At 41.6% G+C, this 18,590-nt stretch overlaps 1 protein-coding gene across 8 annotated transcripts in view; it reads left to right on the top strand.

Moving 5' to 3' along the window:
- KCNT2 (potassium sodium-activated channel subfamily T member 2) overlaps positions 1 to 18,590 on the top strand; it is a 283,250-nt gene that overhangs the window by 133,966 nt on the left and 130,694 nt on the right. For all 8 annotated transcript variants that reach the window (XM_030573508.1, XM_030573507.1, XM_030573506.1 and 5 more), the window contains exons 10-12: positions 972 to 1,152; positions 3,732 to 3,896; positions 11,480 to 11,616. In XM_030573508.1, the coding sequence (XP_030429368.1) occupies positions 972 to 1,152; positions 3,732 to 3,896; positions 11,480 to 11,616 (483 nt within the window). The remainder of the gene's footprint in view (positions 1 to 971; positions 1,153 to 3,731; positions 3,897 to 11,479; positions 11,617 to 18,590) is intronic.

The raw sequence follows: 18,590 nt of genomic DNA, 5'->3' as shown, positions 1-18,590 counted from the left end.
TATCACGTTATATCCGAATTTGTGTTATATCGAGTGGGATTATAACAGGGTAGAGGTGTATATAAAATCATGAGTGGTGTGGAGAAAGTGAATAAGGAAACGCTATTTACTTGTTCCCATAATATAAGAACTATGGACCACCAAGTGAAATTAATGGGCAGTAGGTTTAAAACAAATAAAAGGATGTTCTTCTTCCACACAGCACAGTCAACCTGTGGAACTCCTTGCCTGAGGAGGTTGTGAAGGCTGGGACTATAACAGGGTTTAAAAGAGAACTAGATAAATTCATGGAGGTTAAGTCCATTAATGTGTAAGGAATGGTGTCCCTAGCCTCTGTTTGTCAGAGGATGGAGATGGATGGCAGGAGAGAGATCACTTGATCATTACCTGTTAGGTTCACTCCCTCTGGGACACCTGGCATTGGTCACTGTCGGTAGACAGAATAGTGGGTTGGATGGGCCTTTTGTGTGACCCAGTATGGCCATTCTTATGTTCTCTTGCTACTCAAAGAGGTATAATCCAAGATAAAGAATGGCAAATGTAATGAAATTATATACAGTTTCTTGGTCACAAATTATTTTTGCAAAAACAAAAAAAGATGGTTTTAAAAACTCTGAAGATTACAATAGTGCAGCTATATGCTATTTATTTTGTTCTAGTATTAGAAAAAAAAATCAGTACATCCTGTTATCTATAACATATCTTACTTTTTGCTGCCGACCACTAATCAAAACTTACCACCACTAGAACTATCATTTTATCCTTATTCCAAGATAACAGAACTTTATTACGAGTAAATGACATTTAAATACAATTTTAAAAAGATTTTTGCTTTTAACGTGAACATTTTCTCTTCTTTGCTAAGTAATATATGCATTTGCAGAAAATAATTCTTCTTGCTAGTAAGAGAATCATAACACTTTGGATTTATTCCAGGTACTAGTTTTATTTTTCATTTCTTTTTTACATAGTATTTGCGGAATTCAGCATCTGGAGCGAGCAGGAAACAAGTTGACTCTCTTTGACTCCCTTTATTTCTGCATAGTGACATTTTCCACTGTGGGCTTTGGGGATGTTACACCCAAGATCTGGCCTTCAAAACTGCTGGTTGTCATTATGATCTGTGTTGCCCTTGTGGTGTTGCCCATACAGGTAAACTCTGATTGTTTTCCATTTGGAAGAGATGGGGAAGTTTTGGGGAAAAGACTGTATTATCTTGAAGTATATCTTGCAACTGTCCTTACTGTGTATGTAATATATAAAAAAAAAAGTACACCATCTTGTATGCTTCTTCATTTTATTCAGAGTTGGAGCTTTCTTATTTGTCTTCTTGTTTGTAAAATAAATGTGCATATGGTTTTATATGCTAAAATGAGAGGAGCTAACAAGTTTTCAAATCCTTGTAGAATCTGCTGGCTCCCATCAGACACCAAAGAACATACAGGCATGATGTGTTGTCCAAATTTACCCTCATGGTGGAATTTACCTTTATTGTGAACTTAAATAATAGCAGCAAAACTAACCAGCAGCCAAAGCTTTCCCAAGACACTTAGCTATTCCCAGCATTTTCCCCTAGTTCTTTCTTCTGAGTGACACCTTAAGGGGAGACAAGGGCTTCATGTCCTGGTCTGAACACAGGACAGGGGCCAGCTCTTATCATGGCTCTGACACTGAATCATTTGACATCCCTGCCTCAGTAGAACGTGGATAAGAAAACATTCCGGTCTCATTGGATTGTTGTGAATATTAGCTAGCTTGTAAGGAGCTTCGAAGTTGAAATGGTATAGGCATGGTGTATTAGTGGTACTAACTGTATATAAAACATGTGGACATTAGTCCATTGAAGTAATGCTTTTATGTATTTAATTAGTCCAGATACATTGCATATCATATTGATCCCTAGATTTCCCTTTATTAGGATCTCAAAGCAGAATTTATTGTGAACTGGGGGATGCTGATTAAGGTGTGTAACTGGGGTGGATTCACCCCTGCGGCGCCTCCTACTGGTCATCCTCAGGAATTAGCTCAGTCCAGTGTCCAGAGCGCCCTCTGCAGGCCGGTGATCCGCCTTCCAGCTACTGGCCCTGTGTCCCTCCCTGGACCCCGATGTCCTTTTACATAGGGTGCTGCCCCCTGGCAATGAGCCCTTGTTCTCAGGGTCTTCCCTCCCTAGGGAACCCCCGCACTCTATTCCCACCTTGCCTCAGTTCATGGCTACTGCCAGTCATTGTCGAGCCCCACACCCTAGGGCAGACTGCAGTATCAGCCAACTCATCACTGACAAGGAGGGTTTGGACCTGCTGCCCTTTGCCTACTCTGGATTGCCTCCTGCAACCCCCAGCACCTCTTGGCCTAAAGCTAGGTTGCAGCCTGGGCTCCAGGCAGGAGCTCCCCAGCTCCTCTGCCTTCCCCAGCCCTGCTCCACTTAGGCACCCAGTCTCTAGCTCCCCGCAGTCAGGTCCATCTCCCTCTATAGCTAGAGAGAGAGACTGATTGTGCTCCTGGCTTCTCTGCCTTATTTAAGGGCCTGTTGCTCAGTTTGGGGCATGGCTCTGGCTGCTGCCACTTCCCCCAATCAGCCTAGCCTAAAAGGCTGCTTTCTCCAGCCTCAGCCCTTATCCAGGGCTATTTTAACCCTTTCAGGGATGGAGCAATGGTCCACCCTGCTATAAGGTGGTAGAGGGAAAAGTGCCACTTAGTGAAGTTCAGTTCAACCGGGGTCACCCAGAGGATTCAGGGGTCCTGGGGTTTTCGGCAGCGGGGGGCCCCCGCTGCGGCAGTAGTTTGATGGCGGGGGGTCCTTCTTCTCCAGGACCCACTGCCGAAGTGCCCCAAAGACCCACGGTGGGGGCCCCCCACCGCCGAGTTACCGCCAAAGCGGGACCCGCTGCCAAAGTGCCAGATCTTCGTCGGTAATTCGGTGGCGGGGAGTCCTTCCGCCCCGGAGCAGAAGGACCCCCTGCCGCTGAATTGTCGACAACGATGACCCAGAGAGGAAGAAGCTCCAGGGGCCCAGGTCCCACAAGAGTTTTTCGGGGCCCCCAGAGCGAGTGAAGGACTCCGCTCCAGAGGCCCCAAAAAACTCTCGTGGGGGCCTCTGCGGGGCCTGGGGCAAATTGTCCCACTTGCCCCCCTGCGCGGCCCTGACTTCAACGAATGCCATGGTCAATACCAAAAAAACCAGCAGTTCTCCAGGAGCAGCAGGGACAGAACATGTTTCTATTAGCCATATGTTTAAGTGATGCCAATATTTAAGGTACAGATCAGACAGTAAGAAATAATATGCAGACATCATCGTATCAAGTGTTGCCAGCTTTAGATTTTTAAAAATCTATGGGGAGAAACTGAGGCATTGTTCCATCTACATAAGTAATACATTGGTGTTTTTCTTACAGTCTCATCTCTTGGTGTCATGTAAATTACAAATGAATCCTAAAGGCTCAAATACCAGAAAAAATACATTTAAATAATCTCATGATTTAACTCAACTTTATGATTTTTGAATGCTTGAGTTTGGCCTATTGATGTATTATTGTGCCATCCCATCTGCTTGTTTGTAAATTGCTGCTCTTGGAAAGAAACAAAGGCAAAGGGTGGGGATTCTAAGTGTGTCTTTAATTAAATGAGTGGATAGCCTAAAGCATAAAATATAATTAACTCATACTGATAAAGATGTGTATATTGCACAGCTGCTTATATGTATTTCATTCACATTTAACAATATATTGCAGTTTGAACAGCTGGCTTATTTGTGGATGGAGAGACAGAAGTCTGGGGGTAACTACAGTCGACACAGAGCTCAGACAGAGAAGCATGTGGTACTGTGTGTCAGCTCCCTGAAGATTGACTTGCTTATGGATTTCTTAAATGAGTTCTATGCTCATCCCAGACTACAGGTATATTTACAATGCAAGAATAAAAAAAATAAGAAATTCAGTTAGACTTTGGTAACTTGCAGACAATCTTCAGAAATGGTCTGTAATGTGTGTGTGTCTGAATTAAAGAATGACTGACTGACTGACGAAAGAATAATTGCAAGAAGTAGCTCAGAACAAGTACTGGATGCATTCATTTTAAATTGATCTAAACTGGATTAAACAGATAGAAATATACTTATGTCACACAGAGTCTAATTACTTTGATTTATACCAGTCATCTTACAGCCAACTAATTTCATGGAATTTCCTTTTGATTAACCCAGTATGATATGTAAAAAGAAAAAAATAAGAAAATTGGCCATTTTGTGTTTTTCTGCTATTCTGGGGCCTCGTTCACTGAACTCAGTGAGAGTTTTTAAACTTAATTATGATTGCTGCAGTTAAGACAGAACAGGATATAGTGCAATGGGCATAGCCTGATAGTCAACATTGCTCACAAGTGAGGAGTTTCTCAGCATAAGCATTAAAAGAATTAGGAAATACAAAGAAATGTCTTTTTCATATGGCTGACTATATTCTAACTGGCTCTGTGAAAGTTTTACATCTGAAGGAGAGCCTGTGTAAGCTCAAAAGCTTGTCTCTCTCACCAACAGAAGTTGGTCCAATAAAAGATATTACCTCACCCACTTTCTCTCTTTAAATCCTCACAATCATCTCTGGGTAAAGTGTATTGGAATTTTGGTTCCATTATGACAAATTGTTAAAAATACATTATCTGTGGGCTTTAGTATGGACTACTTCTATTTACTAAAATACATTGCTACCTTTTGCTAAAGCACATATGGCACTGTACATGATTAATTAATGGGCAAAATAAAATGCAACCTTTTAAACTTTATGGCCTGATAACAGCACCATTCAACAATAACAGAATGAAAAAAAAATCCAAACTGATCTAAATTCACAGGCTCATTAAGAACAAAATGGCCATATTGGGTCAAACCAAAGGTCTATCTAGCCCAATATTCTGTCTTCTGACAGTTGCCAGTGCCAGATATTTCAGAGGAAGCAAACAGAACAGCAATCTATCAAGTGATCCATCCCCAGTCATTCAGTCTGAGCTTCTAGCAATCAGAGGTTCAGGGACACCCAGAGCATGGCTAGCATACCTGACCATCTTGGCTAATAGCCACTGATGGACCTATTCTTCCATATTTCAGAATGGTAACTGTGCTAGTCTACATCAGTAAAAACAACCAGGAGGCCTTGTGGCACTTTAAGAGACTAACAAATGTATTTGGGCATAAGCTTTTGTGGGCTAGAACCTACTTCATTGGATGCATGAAAAATACAGGAGCAGGTATAAATACATGAAAGGATGGGGGTACTTTACCAAGTGTGAGGTCACTCGAACGAGATAAATCAATTAACAGTAGGATACCAAAGGAGGAAAAATAACTTTTGAAGTGGTAAGAGAGTTGCCCATTACTTCCATGTTATACTTTTGGCCTTCACAACATCCACTGGCAATGAGGTTGATTGTGCATTCTGTGAAGTACTTCCCCATGTTTGTTTGAAACCTGCTTGTAGCAACATACAGCTGCCCCTCCCTTGGCTCCTGCTGCTACTAGGTCCACAAAGTCACTCTGAGACCCTGGGTTAATAACCACTGATGCAGTTTATTCACAGACTTGTTCCTACCACGTTTTCACTATGTACAGTTGGTTCTTCAGTAGCTGCAGTAAGGATGGATGGTTTACCTCCCTGCTTCCACTCCTGCCTTTTCCCTTTCTTTCTGCCCCCCTTTGGCTTCCTTCCCCTGCAGCTTTTATACACTAATTAGGTGACAGCTGTCTCTGCTTCCCCAATTAGGGCCAGGTTATTCCCCTAAATGGGAGCTAGTGTGAGAGGGCAGAATAGGCAACCCTTTGCCAAGCACCCTGTCACACACCTCCCCTACTTCTCCAAACACAAGGTTTGCACCTCTGCATCCTCTTCTTCCTCTACTGTGGTGGAGTCCTTTATCCTCTTGTGGGTCAATCCCAGGGTTTGCCATATGGGATTCCTTCATCCCCCAACCACAGAAACTACATTGTGTGTGGAGTGGATGGCCCCACAGCTCCACCACAGCCCACAGGGCCTTGCACCATTCACAGCCTCCTGGGTGTTTCCTTGTTCTCCCCCCTCTTCCTTTCTGTCAGGGGTTCAGGGTTGGTCCCAGCCCTCTCCCAGAGGCTCAGAGCTTCTGGTCCCCCAAGCTCATCCAATGAGGCCTGGGTCTCTTCCTCTGGGGTGTCCGCTAATAAAGGCCTCTGCTGGGCCTTGCTCTCCGGTTGAGGATTCTAGGTTTACATTTCACCCATAACTTCCTTCTTAAGCTCTGTTGGCTAGGGGTTTTCTTCTCAGGGGTCTCTACCCTGTTCCTCAGAGATTCTCCCTCGGCCCACATTCCCTCCTGGGAAGGAGTCTCAGTCTGTACCCATTATCATCATATAAGGTAGTCCCTTTACTGCCCCTGCCCGTTGCCATTTAAACCAGCCCCAAACCTCATGAGACACTTGGACCATAAGGTTTTGCCTCCTATCCCTGTGGATGCATTCTATATCCATCTTAACACCCAAAATCCACCAGTGCAGCCTCACCAGCTTCCATTTTACCAGAGAGCAGGCCGAGGCAGAGTCCACCAGGGCTCATTGGGGTTTCCTCCTCATCATTACTGGAACAGTGGACAGCTTCCACCCCTACCCTCTAGCATTTGCCCAATGACAAAAAACTTTGCCCATCCACAATCCATGGGCAGGCAGTCCCCCTTCTTGTGTCCTGGTTATCCGCACTGCCAGCAGACAACTGGTCTGGACCCCATGGGAGACCCTAGCGTGTGCTCCTATTTGTTCTCTGGGCCTTTCCTGGATTCTCTGGACCTTCTCCCAGTCTCCACTTCCTTGCTCAGCTGTCCCTCCTTCCTGGGGAAGTCTATCTCTGCATACTTCTCCGTAAGCTTTACAGCCGCCTCGACCATATTTGATTGGTGCCGCTGCACCCACACCTTTATTTTCTCTGGGAGGCCCTGTAAAAACTGATCTAGGATGAGGGCCTCTATAGTCTCCCTCACTGTCTGTGCATCCAGCCTCAGCCAGCGGGTAGCCCAGTTCATTAAATTTTGGGTGAATGCCTGGGGCCACAACACCCCATCCACCTCACCAACCAGAACTTCTGGCAGTACTTCCCCACAGTCAGCCCCACCTGATCCAGGATGGCTGCCTTTAACACTTCATAATTCCTGGTCTGCTCTTCACTTAGGGCCAAGTAGGCCGCTTGGGATTTGCCAGCTAGGTAGGGAGCCAGTCGCAGGGCTCAGGTTGCCCTGTCATATCCAGCTCCTGCAGCTACCTACTCAAAGCTGCCTAGGAAGGCACCAGGGTCATCCGTCTGGCCCATTTGACATAGTCCTAAACCCAGCACCCGAATGCCATCCCCTCCTGTGGGACTCACCACTTTCTGCAGGAGCTGCTGCTGGATCCCAGTCTGCTCCCAAATGAAGTCCTGCAGACTCTTCTGCTGTTCTGCCTGCTAGGTGAGCAAGGCCTGTCTCTCCAGCTGGTGGGCTTGCTGAAAACTCTGCATTGACTTCTGCACCTCCTCCTGCTGTTTGACCAGCCATTGCAGAGTCTCCTCCATCTCCAGGCTGCCAAACACTTGCTCTAATAAGGGATCCTGGACAAGCCCCTATATGTATCAGAGTCTCTCTTGGCTCCTGCCTCTGCTAGGCCCACAAAGTCACTCTGAGACCCTGAGGTTAGTAACCACTGGTGCAGTTTATTCACAGGCTTGTTATCATCATTGTTTCAGTAAGTACAGTTGGCCCTTCACCATCTGCAGAAGGAAGGGAGGGAAGAGCTACTTCTCTGCTTCCACTCCCTGCCTTTTCCCTTTCTTAAATCCCCTGAGGTTTTTATACAGCCCCAGGCTAATTAGGTGAAATCTGTCTCTGCCCCCCCAATTAGGGCTAGGTTATATCTTGCCAGTTCTGATTTATTCCCTTAAATGGGAACTCGTGTTACAGGGCTGAATCAGCAACCCTTTGCCCAGCTCCCTGTCATACTGCTGCCTATTAATTTCATTAAGTGATGCCTATTATGTGTTTTATGTGCAGGTGTAAACAACAGTTATTCATTTTCTCCACGCCAGTCATAATTTTATAGACGTCTATCATATCGCTCCTCAGCCATCTCCTTTCCAAGCTTTTTAATCTCTCCTTGTATAGGAACTATTGCATATCCCTAATCATTTTTCTTGCCATTCTCTACTTTTTCAATTCTAATATATTTTTTTTAGATGTGACAACCAAAACTGCACACAGTATTCAAAGTGTGGGCGTACCAGATTTATTTAGTGGCATTATGATTTTTACTGTCATTTTCTATTCCTTTCCTAATGCTTCCTAACATTGCTAGCATTTTTGACTGCTACTGCACATTGAGTGGATGTTTTCAGAGAACTATCCACAATGACACCAGGATCACTTTCTTGAGTGTTAACAGCTAACTAAGACCAAATCATCGTGATGTGTAGTTGGCATTATGTTTTCCAGTGTGCATTACTTTGCACTTATCAACATTGAAATTCATCTGCCATTTTCTTGCCCACTCATCCAGTTTTGTGAGATTCCTGTCACTCTTTATAGTCAGCTTTGGGCTTAACTATATTGAGTAATTTTGTATCATCTGCCATCTTAGCCACTGCTTATCCCTTTTCCCAGATCATTAATGCATATGTTCAACAGCACAGATCCCCATACAGATCCTTGGGGGACCTTGTTATTTAGCAGTCTCCACTATGAAAACTGACCATTATTTCTACCCTTTGTTTCCTATCTTTTAATCCGTGAGAGGGTCTTCCCTCATTCCATGACTTCTTACTTTGCTTAAGAGCCTTTGGTGAGGGACATCGTCAAAGGCTTTCTGAAAATCAAAGTGCACTATATCCACTAGATCACCCTAGTCCACATGCTTGTTGACCCCCTCAAAGGATTCTAATAGCTAGGTGAAGCACAATTTCCCTTTAAAAAAAAAAGCCACGTTGACTCTTCTCCAACAAATTATGTTCATCTAGGTGTCTGGTAATTCTATTTTTGACTATAGTTTCAATACATTTGCCTGCTACTGAAATTAGGTTAACCGGCCTGTAATTTCCAAGATCGCCTCTGGAGCCTTTTCTAAAAAATTGGCTTCATGTTAGTTATCCACAAGTCATCTGGTACAGAGGCTGATTTAAGTGATAGGTTACATACCATAGACAGAAGTTCTGCAAATTTCATATATGAGTTCTTTTAGAACTCTTGGATGTATACTATCTGGCCCTGGTGATTTATTACTGTTAAATGTATCAGTTTGTTCCAAAACCTTCTGTACTGAGACCTCAGTGTGGGACAGTTCCTCATATTTGTTACCAAAAAAGAATGGCTCGGGTGTGGAAATCTCCCTCGCATCCTCTGCAGCAAAGACCAATGCAAAGAATTCATTTCACTTCTCTGCAATGGCTTGGCCTTCCTTAAGTGCTCCTTCAGCACCTGAACCATCCAGTGACTCTACTGATTTTTTGGCAGGCTTCCTGCTTTTGATGTACTACAAAAATTATTGCTGTTCATTTCTGTCTTTTACTAGTTGCTCTTCAAATTCTTTTTTGGGCCTGCTTAATTATACTTTTACACTTGGCTTGGCAAAATGAATACTCCTTTCTATTTTCCTTAGTAGGATTTGGCTTCCAATTTTTAAAGGATTTATTTTTTTGTCTCTAACCATCTCTTTTACTGTATTGTTTAGCCAGGGCAGCATTTTTTGGTCTTTTTTATTATTATTATTTGGGGTCTACATATAGTTTTATGCTTTAGTGTGATGTTTTAAAAAATTTCCATGCAGCTTGCAGGCATTTCACTTTTGTGACTGTTCCTTTTTTTGCTTAATTAGCTTCCTCATATTTGTATTGTTTCCCTTTTTGAAGTTCAATGCTACTGTGGTGAGTTTCTTTGGTATATTCCTCCCCACCCCCCGCAAGGATGTTAACTTTAATTACATTATGATTGCTATTACTGAGAGGTTCAGCTAGATTCACCTCTTGAACCAGATCCTGTCTATCACTTAGGACTAAATTAAGAATTGCCTCTCCTCTTGTGGGTTCTAGAACTATCTGCTCCAAGAAGCAGTCATTAATAGTGTCTAGAAATTTTATCTCTGCATTCCATCATGAAGTGACATGTTCCTATTCGATATGGGGATAGCTGAAATCCCCTATTGTTATCGCTTTTTCTGCCTTTGTTGCTTATCTAATCTCCGTAAGCATTTAACAGTCATCTCCCTGGTCATGTATTCTCTGTACAAGAGGACAGCATGAAGTCATCTGGAAATAGGGTCCCAACTATAGGTTCATTTCCCTTTGCTGTAGGTTGATCTCCTTCTCCAAGACTTTTATCCTCCTCAACAACACAGAGGAGGATAACCAAACATGTATTTCACATGTAGGCCCAGGTCCACAAAGAGTCTTTGGAACATTTACTCCAGACGTAGTTACTGAAGATCCAGGCCTAGGCACCTAAGACCCAGTTTTGGCTCCACTGAAATTTGAGATTCTGAAGACTTTCTAAACTCACGCGACACCTAAGGGTAAATATTACCCCTTCATCTAAGTTCCTGCTTCTGGGCATGTACATTGATGCCTCCATTTACATCTCCCACTTAAGCTGCAGAGCTATCCCCCATGACCTGGGGGAAAATAAACATTCAGCTGCCTACATCATGTGAAGGGGCCAGATTGTGATATGCACCCTCAGAGGCTACCTAGCAGATCAGATCCCATTCAAAATCTGGTAGCAGCAGAACAGAAGGAGGTTGTGGGGCCAACCTTATAACTTTTAGCCCAGCGGTTAGAGCAGTCTCCTGGCATATGGGAGACCCACATTCAATTTATAACTGTGTGTACAGTGTATATTTAATACACATAGACACAAATTTTAGCACATAGCCGGAGTAACAGGCCAGGAGCTGAGATGATACCCTGGGGAGAAGGGGAGCAAAATCCTCCTACCACAGGTTCCAGAGATCCGTCATCTCAATGGTGGAAGAATCCTACAAAGGATGCTTATGCAATAAGTGATTCCTTATGTGGGCAGCAATGCTGGATCCAATTCACTACTCTTCCTGCACAGTTTCACTGGGGGAAGGGAAGATATCCTGAATTCCTCAACTTCATTCCACCATCTGCTCACAGCAGAACCATATTGGAAAAGGAAACTGGACTTGACCCTTAATCTGGGGAAAACATCCATAATATTTGCTTGTTTCACCTAATAAATTTACCAGCTATAAACAGGATGGGAATCTGAATTGTTTATTAAAAAAAAATGTTGTGACAATTTTTAAAGCTCCAGTTTTATTATAGAATCTGAAATGTGCAATGTTCAAATAGTTTATCCAAGAAACAATTTTAAAAGTTATTAAAGGTACTTTTCACCTTCAGATTCTCTATTAATCAATACTACAGTGACAACAGAAGGTAACAGTAAATAATCCAAATGCTTTTTCTATTCTCTTTTATATTTTTGACAGGACTATTATGTGGTTATTTTGTGTCCTACTGAAATGGATGCTCAAGTGAGAAGAGTGTTGCAAATTCCAATGTGGTCTCAAAGAGTTATCTATCTGCAAGGCTCAGTACTGAAAGATCAGGATCTGTTGAGAGCTAAGTAGGCAAAAACTAATATATTTATTTTTCAATTATTTGTTTCAACTCATACTTCTTAAATAAGGTTTACAAACAACATGACCCGGATTAGAAAAGAAGTTTGTGCATTTTAGAAGGGTAACATGAGTAAATCTTTGGCATAATTCAGCTTTGTTCCTAACTCTTTTTTTTAAAGCCACTTGTAATCTAACTCTTCTTTATTGGACCAAGCTTTTTGTCACTTGTCTCTTCTGTCTCCATTTTAAGAGCAGCATTAAAACAATTCAGAAATAAATCAAATAATTGCTTTTCATGGCAAAATGACTCACCAGTTGATGCACCGACTTGTGGCTGGATGTTCTCTCTCCATAGCCTTGCCAACCAGCTGTCCAGATCCACTAGCTGTCCCCTTCATCTTGGGCTTGACCTTCTGGCCAGGACACATTTAGTCTCACTCCTTTTGGGATAAATCAGAGTTTAACTCAGTAGTTCCTTTCCCTTGCATCAGTGGCCCAGGTCCAGACCCAATAACGTTTCTAGCTCCTTGCCTCTGGGATCAGTGATGCTTAGGGGAAATCAGTCCCTCTCCCCTAGAGTTCCAGCCTAGGGACACTGAAGCATGTGGTTAAGTTCTGTATTGTCAGAACTCTTGCTTCTTCCCTGGACTACTTTCTCAGTCAGCCCACCGTTTCCTCTTAACAGAGATCTACTGTGGAATCAAGCCCCTGGTCCCAGTTCCCAACATGACAAAGGGAAAAAAAAGCTAAACTAATAGAAATGAAGAGCCGCACAATCCCTCAAGGTTCCTTTAGCCATCTGTACTACTGCCCCGTCTTGACAGGAAACTTAAAGGAGCTTGGCCCTTGACTAGGCTCCTGTTTGGGAGCTGAAAATGAAAAGTCTGTCCATCTTCCTGGGATGGAGCTCTCTGGTCTGGGCTTCTCCCTTTAAGCCTCCTCCTCAAACCTGTCATGGTTTACAGGTGTGGCAAGGCAGGGCTGTCTGAGCCTATAGCTGCTTTTTAACCCCTTTCTGTCTTGTGTGGTGTTTTTATACCCTATCATACAACACTGGATACTGGAAAGCCGATAAGTGGTTTTAGAATTCGCATGAGTGATGATAAGATTCAGTGGTGATTATCTGGACCAACTGAAGTAAAAAGAAAGGAAGCAAAAGCAAATATTCCCCTTCACATGCTGTACCCATTCTCATTGTTAACCTCATTCAACTGTAAGCAACTCGCTTTACCTAGTTGTGACAGAGTGTTGGGCAACAGCAGCTGTACCAGCACTCTGATCACTTCATCACCAGTTAGTTGCATAGGAGTAAACCTGACTATGATAATTGTGCCTAACTGATAGTTTGGGGATGATCTGGAGAGAGCTACAAGGCTAATTAATCCATTAGCTCAGAAAGTAGAAAAGGCGTAGGAAAGAGGGGGAGAGATGGCAAGAGAAGTCCCAAGAGCGACTTTTGAGGGAGAGATCTCCTTCCTCTCCTGTCCTTGGTCCACAATGCTGTCAAGTGCCAGGGGAACATTGTAAATAAACCACATGTGGTGTTTACAAGCAGAGAGTCTCCAAGTAGTCTGTATGTGCAGAGGAAGATAGGAAGTGGAAGGCATGCCCTTTTACATGAGTCTGCTATGCCTTTGTGCCCTCCTCCAACACCTTTCTTACAACAAGCTCCTATAGCAAGACCTATACAGCTATTCTTCCCATCCAGGAAGTGTTAACTGACCCCCCACCCCCACACACACGAATCAAACAAAACATCAAGACACATAGTATAGATCAGTGCCTATTGAGTATTCATTGCATCCCATCTCCATTTCTTCCTATTTATGGACTGTTCATGCTTTGTTATTATACGTAATCCATGTAAGCATTTGCAAACTGGTTGATAATACCATCCTAGAAACAAATCACCTCTTTTTTTTTTTAATTTTAAGTTGAAACTTGATCTGAATTTAATAGACGATTATAGTCCAGACATCACATTTCTTCGGAGTCTTGAGAGGAATGTCTTCTCAAATTTCTATCTCTATCTGATAAAGAGCTAATATTGGATGTTCAAAAGAAAAAAAATAAAAGGTCTGTTCAGAGAGAAGATTGTGCTCCCTTCCTCCCCAAAAAAAGATGATATAAAAAAGTTGCCATTTTTTGCTTTCCCATTGATCTTGAGAAAAGATTCTCTAGTGGGATTTAGTTAGCATTTGTTTTACATCTTAGGAAGTGAAAAAGAATCAAAATGCTATTCTCTGAGCATAAACATATGCATTTAGCCTAGAATAACCTTAATAACCTGAAGCTAGTCAACTGTAGAATTGCACTTTTTTCTGCAGAACATGTAATTGAATGTACCTAAAGATTTTTTTTAACATGTCCTGAGGGAAACAGCATGGTGGGAATTTAATAGAACATTTAGTATGAAATATAACCCAGTAACTAAGAGGTTGCTATATTTCAGTTCTTTTTATGAAAAATAAGGTACTGAAAAATAACAGATGCTTGGTAAATTTCTCTAGTAAATAAAATATTAGGTAGTTGTTTATTTCCTATTATAAAAATAAAATCTAACTGTCTCATTATCAAAATTTATACATATATTACACAAAAACTATGTTAAAAGAAATTAAGGTTACAAAGTCAAGAACTCAAATGTCAGGTAATGCTGAAATTAAGGTTGCCTTTTCAACCATAATCCAGTCTCCTCCTGCATATGCAAGATGATACAGTCTTTAATTACATGATTACATACCATTATTTCCATGGGACACCTGTTTTATTCAGTGTACAGAATGGACAGTGGTAAATTATGAGCAATTATCCCATATTTTGTTGTCTGAGTGGTCCCATGTCTTATCTATTGAAAATTCAAACCCTGCTCTTAAGACAGAATTATTTATTTCCTCATGGGCTTTTTTGTGGTATTCATCACTATATTATGTGAGTGCTTCACAAACATTAATCTATCTTCACAAAAACCCATGTTTTGTGAGGCGCTGGTAGTATCTCAATTGTACAAGTGGGGAGCTGAGGAAGAGAGAGATTAAGGTCAAAAGTAGTCACTAATTTTGGGTGCCCAATTTGAGTTGCCTAGATTCTGATTTTTCAGAGTTCTTAGAATTATATAGAATTTTAAATATTCAAGCATGGCACCCATTGCAGTTGCAGTTATGAGTGCTCAGAACTTCTGCAAATCAGCCCCCAAGATCTCAAATTAGGCACCCAGAACATTAAGAACACAGTGTGACCACCTTCCAAAATTTTTATTAAAATGATTTGTGCAGAATCATATGGGAACTCTATGACAGAGGCAGATATCAAATCAAATTCTGCAGGACAGCATTCAACTGTCTTAACCATGAGACCTTCTTTTTTAATTTTCTTCAGTCACTTCCCTCATTCAGTACACAACTTCCAACTTCATCAACAAAGCAGGGATTCTATAGACAGCCTCCTTCACTACACAACCCTGATTCATCTCCAGAGCAAGTCTATCCTGTTCAATGAGGAAGGCAGGGGTCCTCTGGAAAAATAGTATATGATTATGTACTTTTACTGTACCATAATGCATAGGTGCAGGAGGATGAATTAAGGTTGCATAGGCAGAGATCTGGCCTCCCTTCAAAACACTCATAATATTAAAAAACGGCATTGCATGCTCTGCCACCATGTTACTCGCATGGACAAAAACACCCCAGTACACCATGCTCTCAGACTGTCCATCAGTGCACAAAGGGGTACCACCTAACCTTATCTGTGGTGCCCATGAAGCTGCCCCATAAATTCATGGATTCACAGGAGTAAGCCAGATATGGAAACTTCACTACATGATGCCTCGTGCGACACCAGCAACCGTGGTCGTTCTGGTTGGCACAATAGGCTATGTTTGAAGCCATTTTAATTCTGTCATCTCCTAACTTTTGAGTGCTTGAGTTTGCAACTTTAATAAAATGTTTTAATAACACTGGTGTGTGTGTAATATCATAGGTTTTTTATAAAGGCCAACTGAGAATTCAGAAATTTCATCCTGTGCCATCATATTAACACACACAGTTCATCAGCAGGCTTGGAACCTTTAGATCCACCACCCAGTCTTCTGCTGTTTGAGCTAATGGAGTAACTGATAGCAATAGTAAGTTGTCATCCTCTAAATAGAGCAGCACTGGAGAGGGAAAGATACCCACTGGCAAAGTGTGTATATCACAGATATTTGCTGACAGCAGAGACCTGGTGAGACTTAGTAATCTTACAGGATCTGGAAGGGAATGCACTGGAAGTGGGCACCCAGCATGGAAAATTTCAGCCCAGTGGCTAATGTTTTGCAAAGTTGTAAGCAACTGAAAATGAGGTTTTGTATTGGAAAGTATGAGACAAAGGTAATAATACACAATGCCACCAATCCTGCCTATAATTCTAAAAATCTCTGTATTCAGCATGGAAATTCAAATGTGAATGGCCTATGAAATCTTGTAGTTATGTACCTTAGAAGTGAAACATCTTGAATACTATAGAAACCCTGCTCACACACCTTCACTCAATAGTCTTCACTGCTCTTCAGTTACACATCTGCTTTTTTTTAAAGTAAAAAACATTCACTGAAATGTGATTTTAGTCACAACAATGTTTGAGGAATTGCTTCATTAATAAAGTGCAAATACTTTGATTCATGCGAACATTGCTTTTCCTGATTATCCTGTCTGCAAACTTTTATTAACCCACATTTACCCAGGAAACTACAGACCAGTTAGTTTAACTTCTGTGCCAGGGAAAATAATGGAGCAAGTAATTAAGGAAATCATCTGCAAATACTTGGAAGGTGGTAAGGTGATAGGGAATAGCCAGCATGGATTTGTAAAGAACAAATTGTGTCAAACCAATCTGATAGCTTTCTTTGATAGAATAACGAGGCTTGTGGATAAGAGAGAAGCGGTGGATGTGGTATACCTAGACTTTAGTAAGGCACTTGATACGGTCTTGCATGATATTCTTATCGATAAACTAGGCAAATACAATTTATATGGGACTACTATAAGGTGGGTGCATAACTGGCTGGATAACCCTACCCAGAGAGTAGTTATTAGTGGTTCCCAATCCTGCTGGAAAGGTATAACAAGTGGGGTTCCACAGGGGTCTGTTTTAGGACCATCTCTGTTCAATATCTTCATCAACAACTTAGATGTTGGCATAGAAAGTACGCTTATTAAGTTTGCAGATGGTACCAAACACTGTGATGGTGTTGCAAAAAAAGGAAACGTGATTCTGGGATGCATTAAAAGGTATGTTGTGAGCAAGACACAAGAAGTCATTCTTCCGCTCTATTCTGCACTGGTTAGGCTTCAGCTGGAGTATTGTGTCCAGTTCGGGGCACCGCATTTCAAGAAAGATGTGGAGAAATTGGAGAGGGTCCAGAGAAGAGCAACAAGAATGATTAATGGTCTTGAGAACATGACCTACGAAGGAAGGCTGAAAGAATTGGGTTTGTTTAGTTTGGAAAAGAGAAGACTGAGTGGGGACATGATAGCAGTTTTCAGGTATCTAAAAGGGTGTCATCAGGAGGAGGGAGAAAACTTGTTCACCTTAGCCTCTAATGATAGAACAAGAAGCAATGGGCTTGAACTGCAGCAAGGGAGATTTAGGTTGGACATTAGGAAAAAGTTCCTAGCTGTCAGGGTAGTTAAACACTGGAATAAATTGCCTAGGGAGGTTGTGGAATCTCCATCTCTGGAGATATTTAAGAGTAGATTAGATAAATGTCTATTAGGGATGGTCTAGACAGTATTTGGTCCTGCCATGAGGGCAGGAGACTGGACTCGATGACCTCTCGAGGTCCCTTCCAGTCCTAGAATCTATGAATATGGAGCAGAAACAATACCATGTGACTTAAGTGACCCATCACATGCCAGGAATAGCCAGTTGCAAATACTGAATTGTTTGCAAACAGCTCATAGGCTGAAAATTGTTCATTCATATAATACAGTCAGACACTAGTCAGATTATTTTCATACATTTGCCAGATTATTTGTTCATAACAAATAATTCAATCAGTTCTCCACAGGACATGATGAATATATTCACCTGGTCAGACAATCCTTTACTACGTGTCCCGGTTTCTATTTAACCCCCCCCCCACAACATTTGTAGATGTCCTCTATCACATTTGATGAAATTAGCTAATTTGCAAGGGGCCAGCACAAGGACAGCACTTAAATCCCCTGGAACTCCTATTTTGAGTAGGTAAATGGAATTTGAAGTGGGGCACAGGTTTTGGACTGGCTCTAGGTTCAAGGATGAATTTTGCCCTTTGAACAGCAGTCTTTAATGGACAGCAATCCTGTGTTAATCTAATGTCAATATCTAATTGCATTTGCTATTTAACATTTCATCATCAATAAAGAGATATATAATGTGATTATATTTGAAGATGTCCTAGAAAAAAAATAATGCCATTATGTAACTGCATTGCAATGAGAAACGGAAACATTCTAATACAATGCAATTAATTTGAAATATTCTCACCCGCATCATTATTCTTCTGAAAATCCACTATTTACCAACCCCTTGAAATGTAACTAGTTTATGATGCAACTTGTACAGATATGTAAATAGACAATATTTAGGAATGTTCTGGGATTTTAAATTCTGAGACTTTGGGACCAGACCAGCAAACACTTACGTATATATTTAACTTTGTGTATGTGAGTAATGCTATTGAAAGCGTCCTGTAATGTCATATTGTAAAATCCAGGAAAATGACAAGACTACTTGTGTTAGTAAAATTGAAACACATGAATAAGTGCTTGTGGAACTGAGGCTTTGCTTTGCATTGATATAATTAACATCAGCAAGGTTTGACTGAGTAAGATTTGTAAAATGGTACACATGCCAAATTCTTCTCTATTTCACTTGGTCAAACCCATGGATATTAATGGGAATACACATGATATGAAGCAAAATTTGCCCTATAATGTAGTGTTCAAATCTGTATCTA

This window comes from Gopherus evgoodei, chromosome 8 (genome assembly GCF_007399415.2).
Source record: "Gopherus evgoodei ecotype Sinaloan lineage chromosome 8, rGopEvg1_v1.p, whole genome shotgun sequence".
NCBI lineage: Eukaryota > Metazoa > Chordata > Testudines > Testudinidae > Gopherus > Gopherus evgoodei.
Note: the sequence above shows the minus strand (reverse complement) of the source record. Positions and strands in the feature narration are given on the sequence as shown.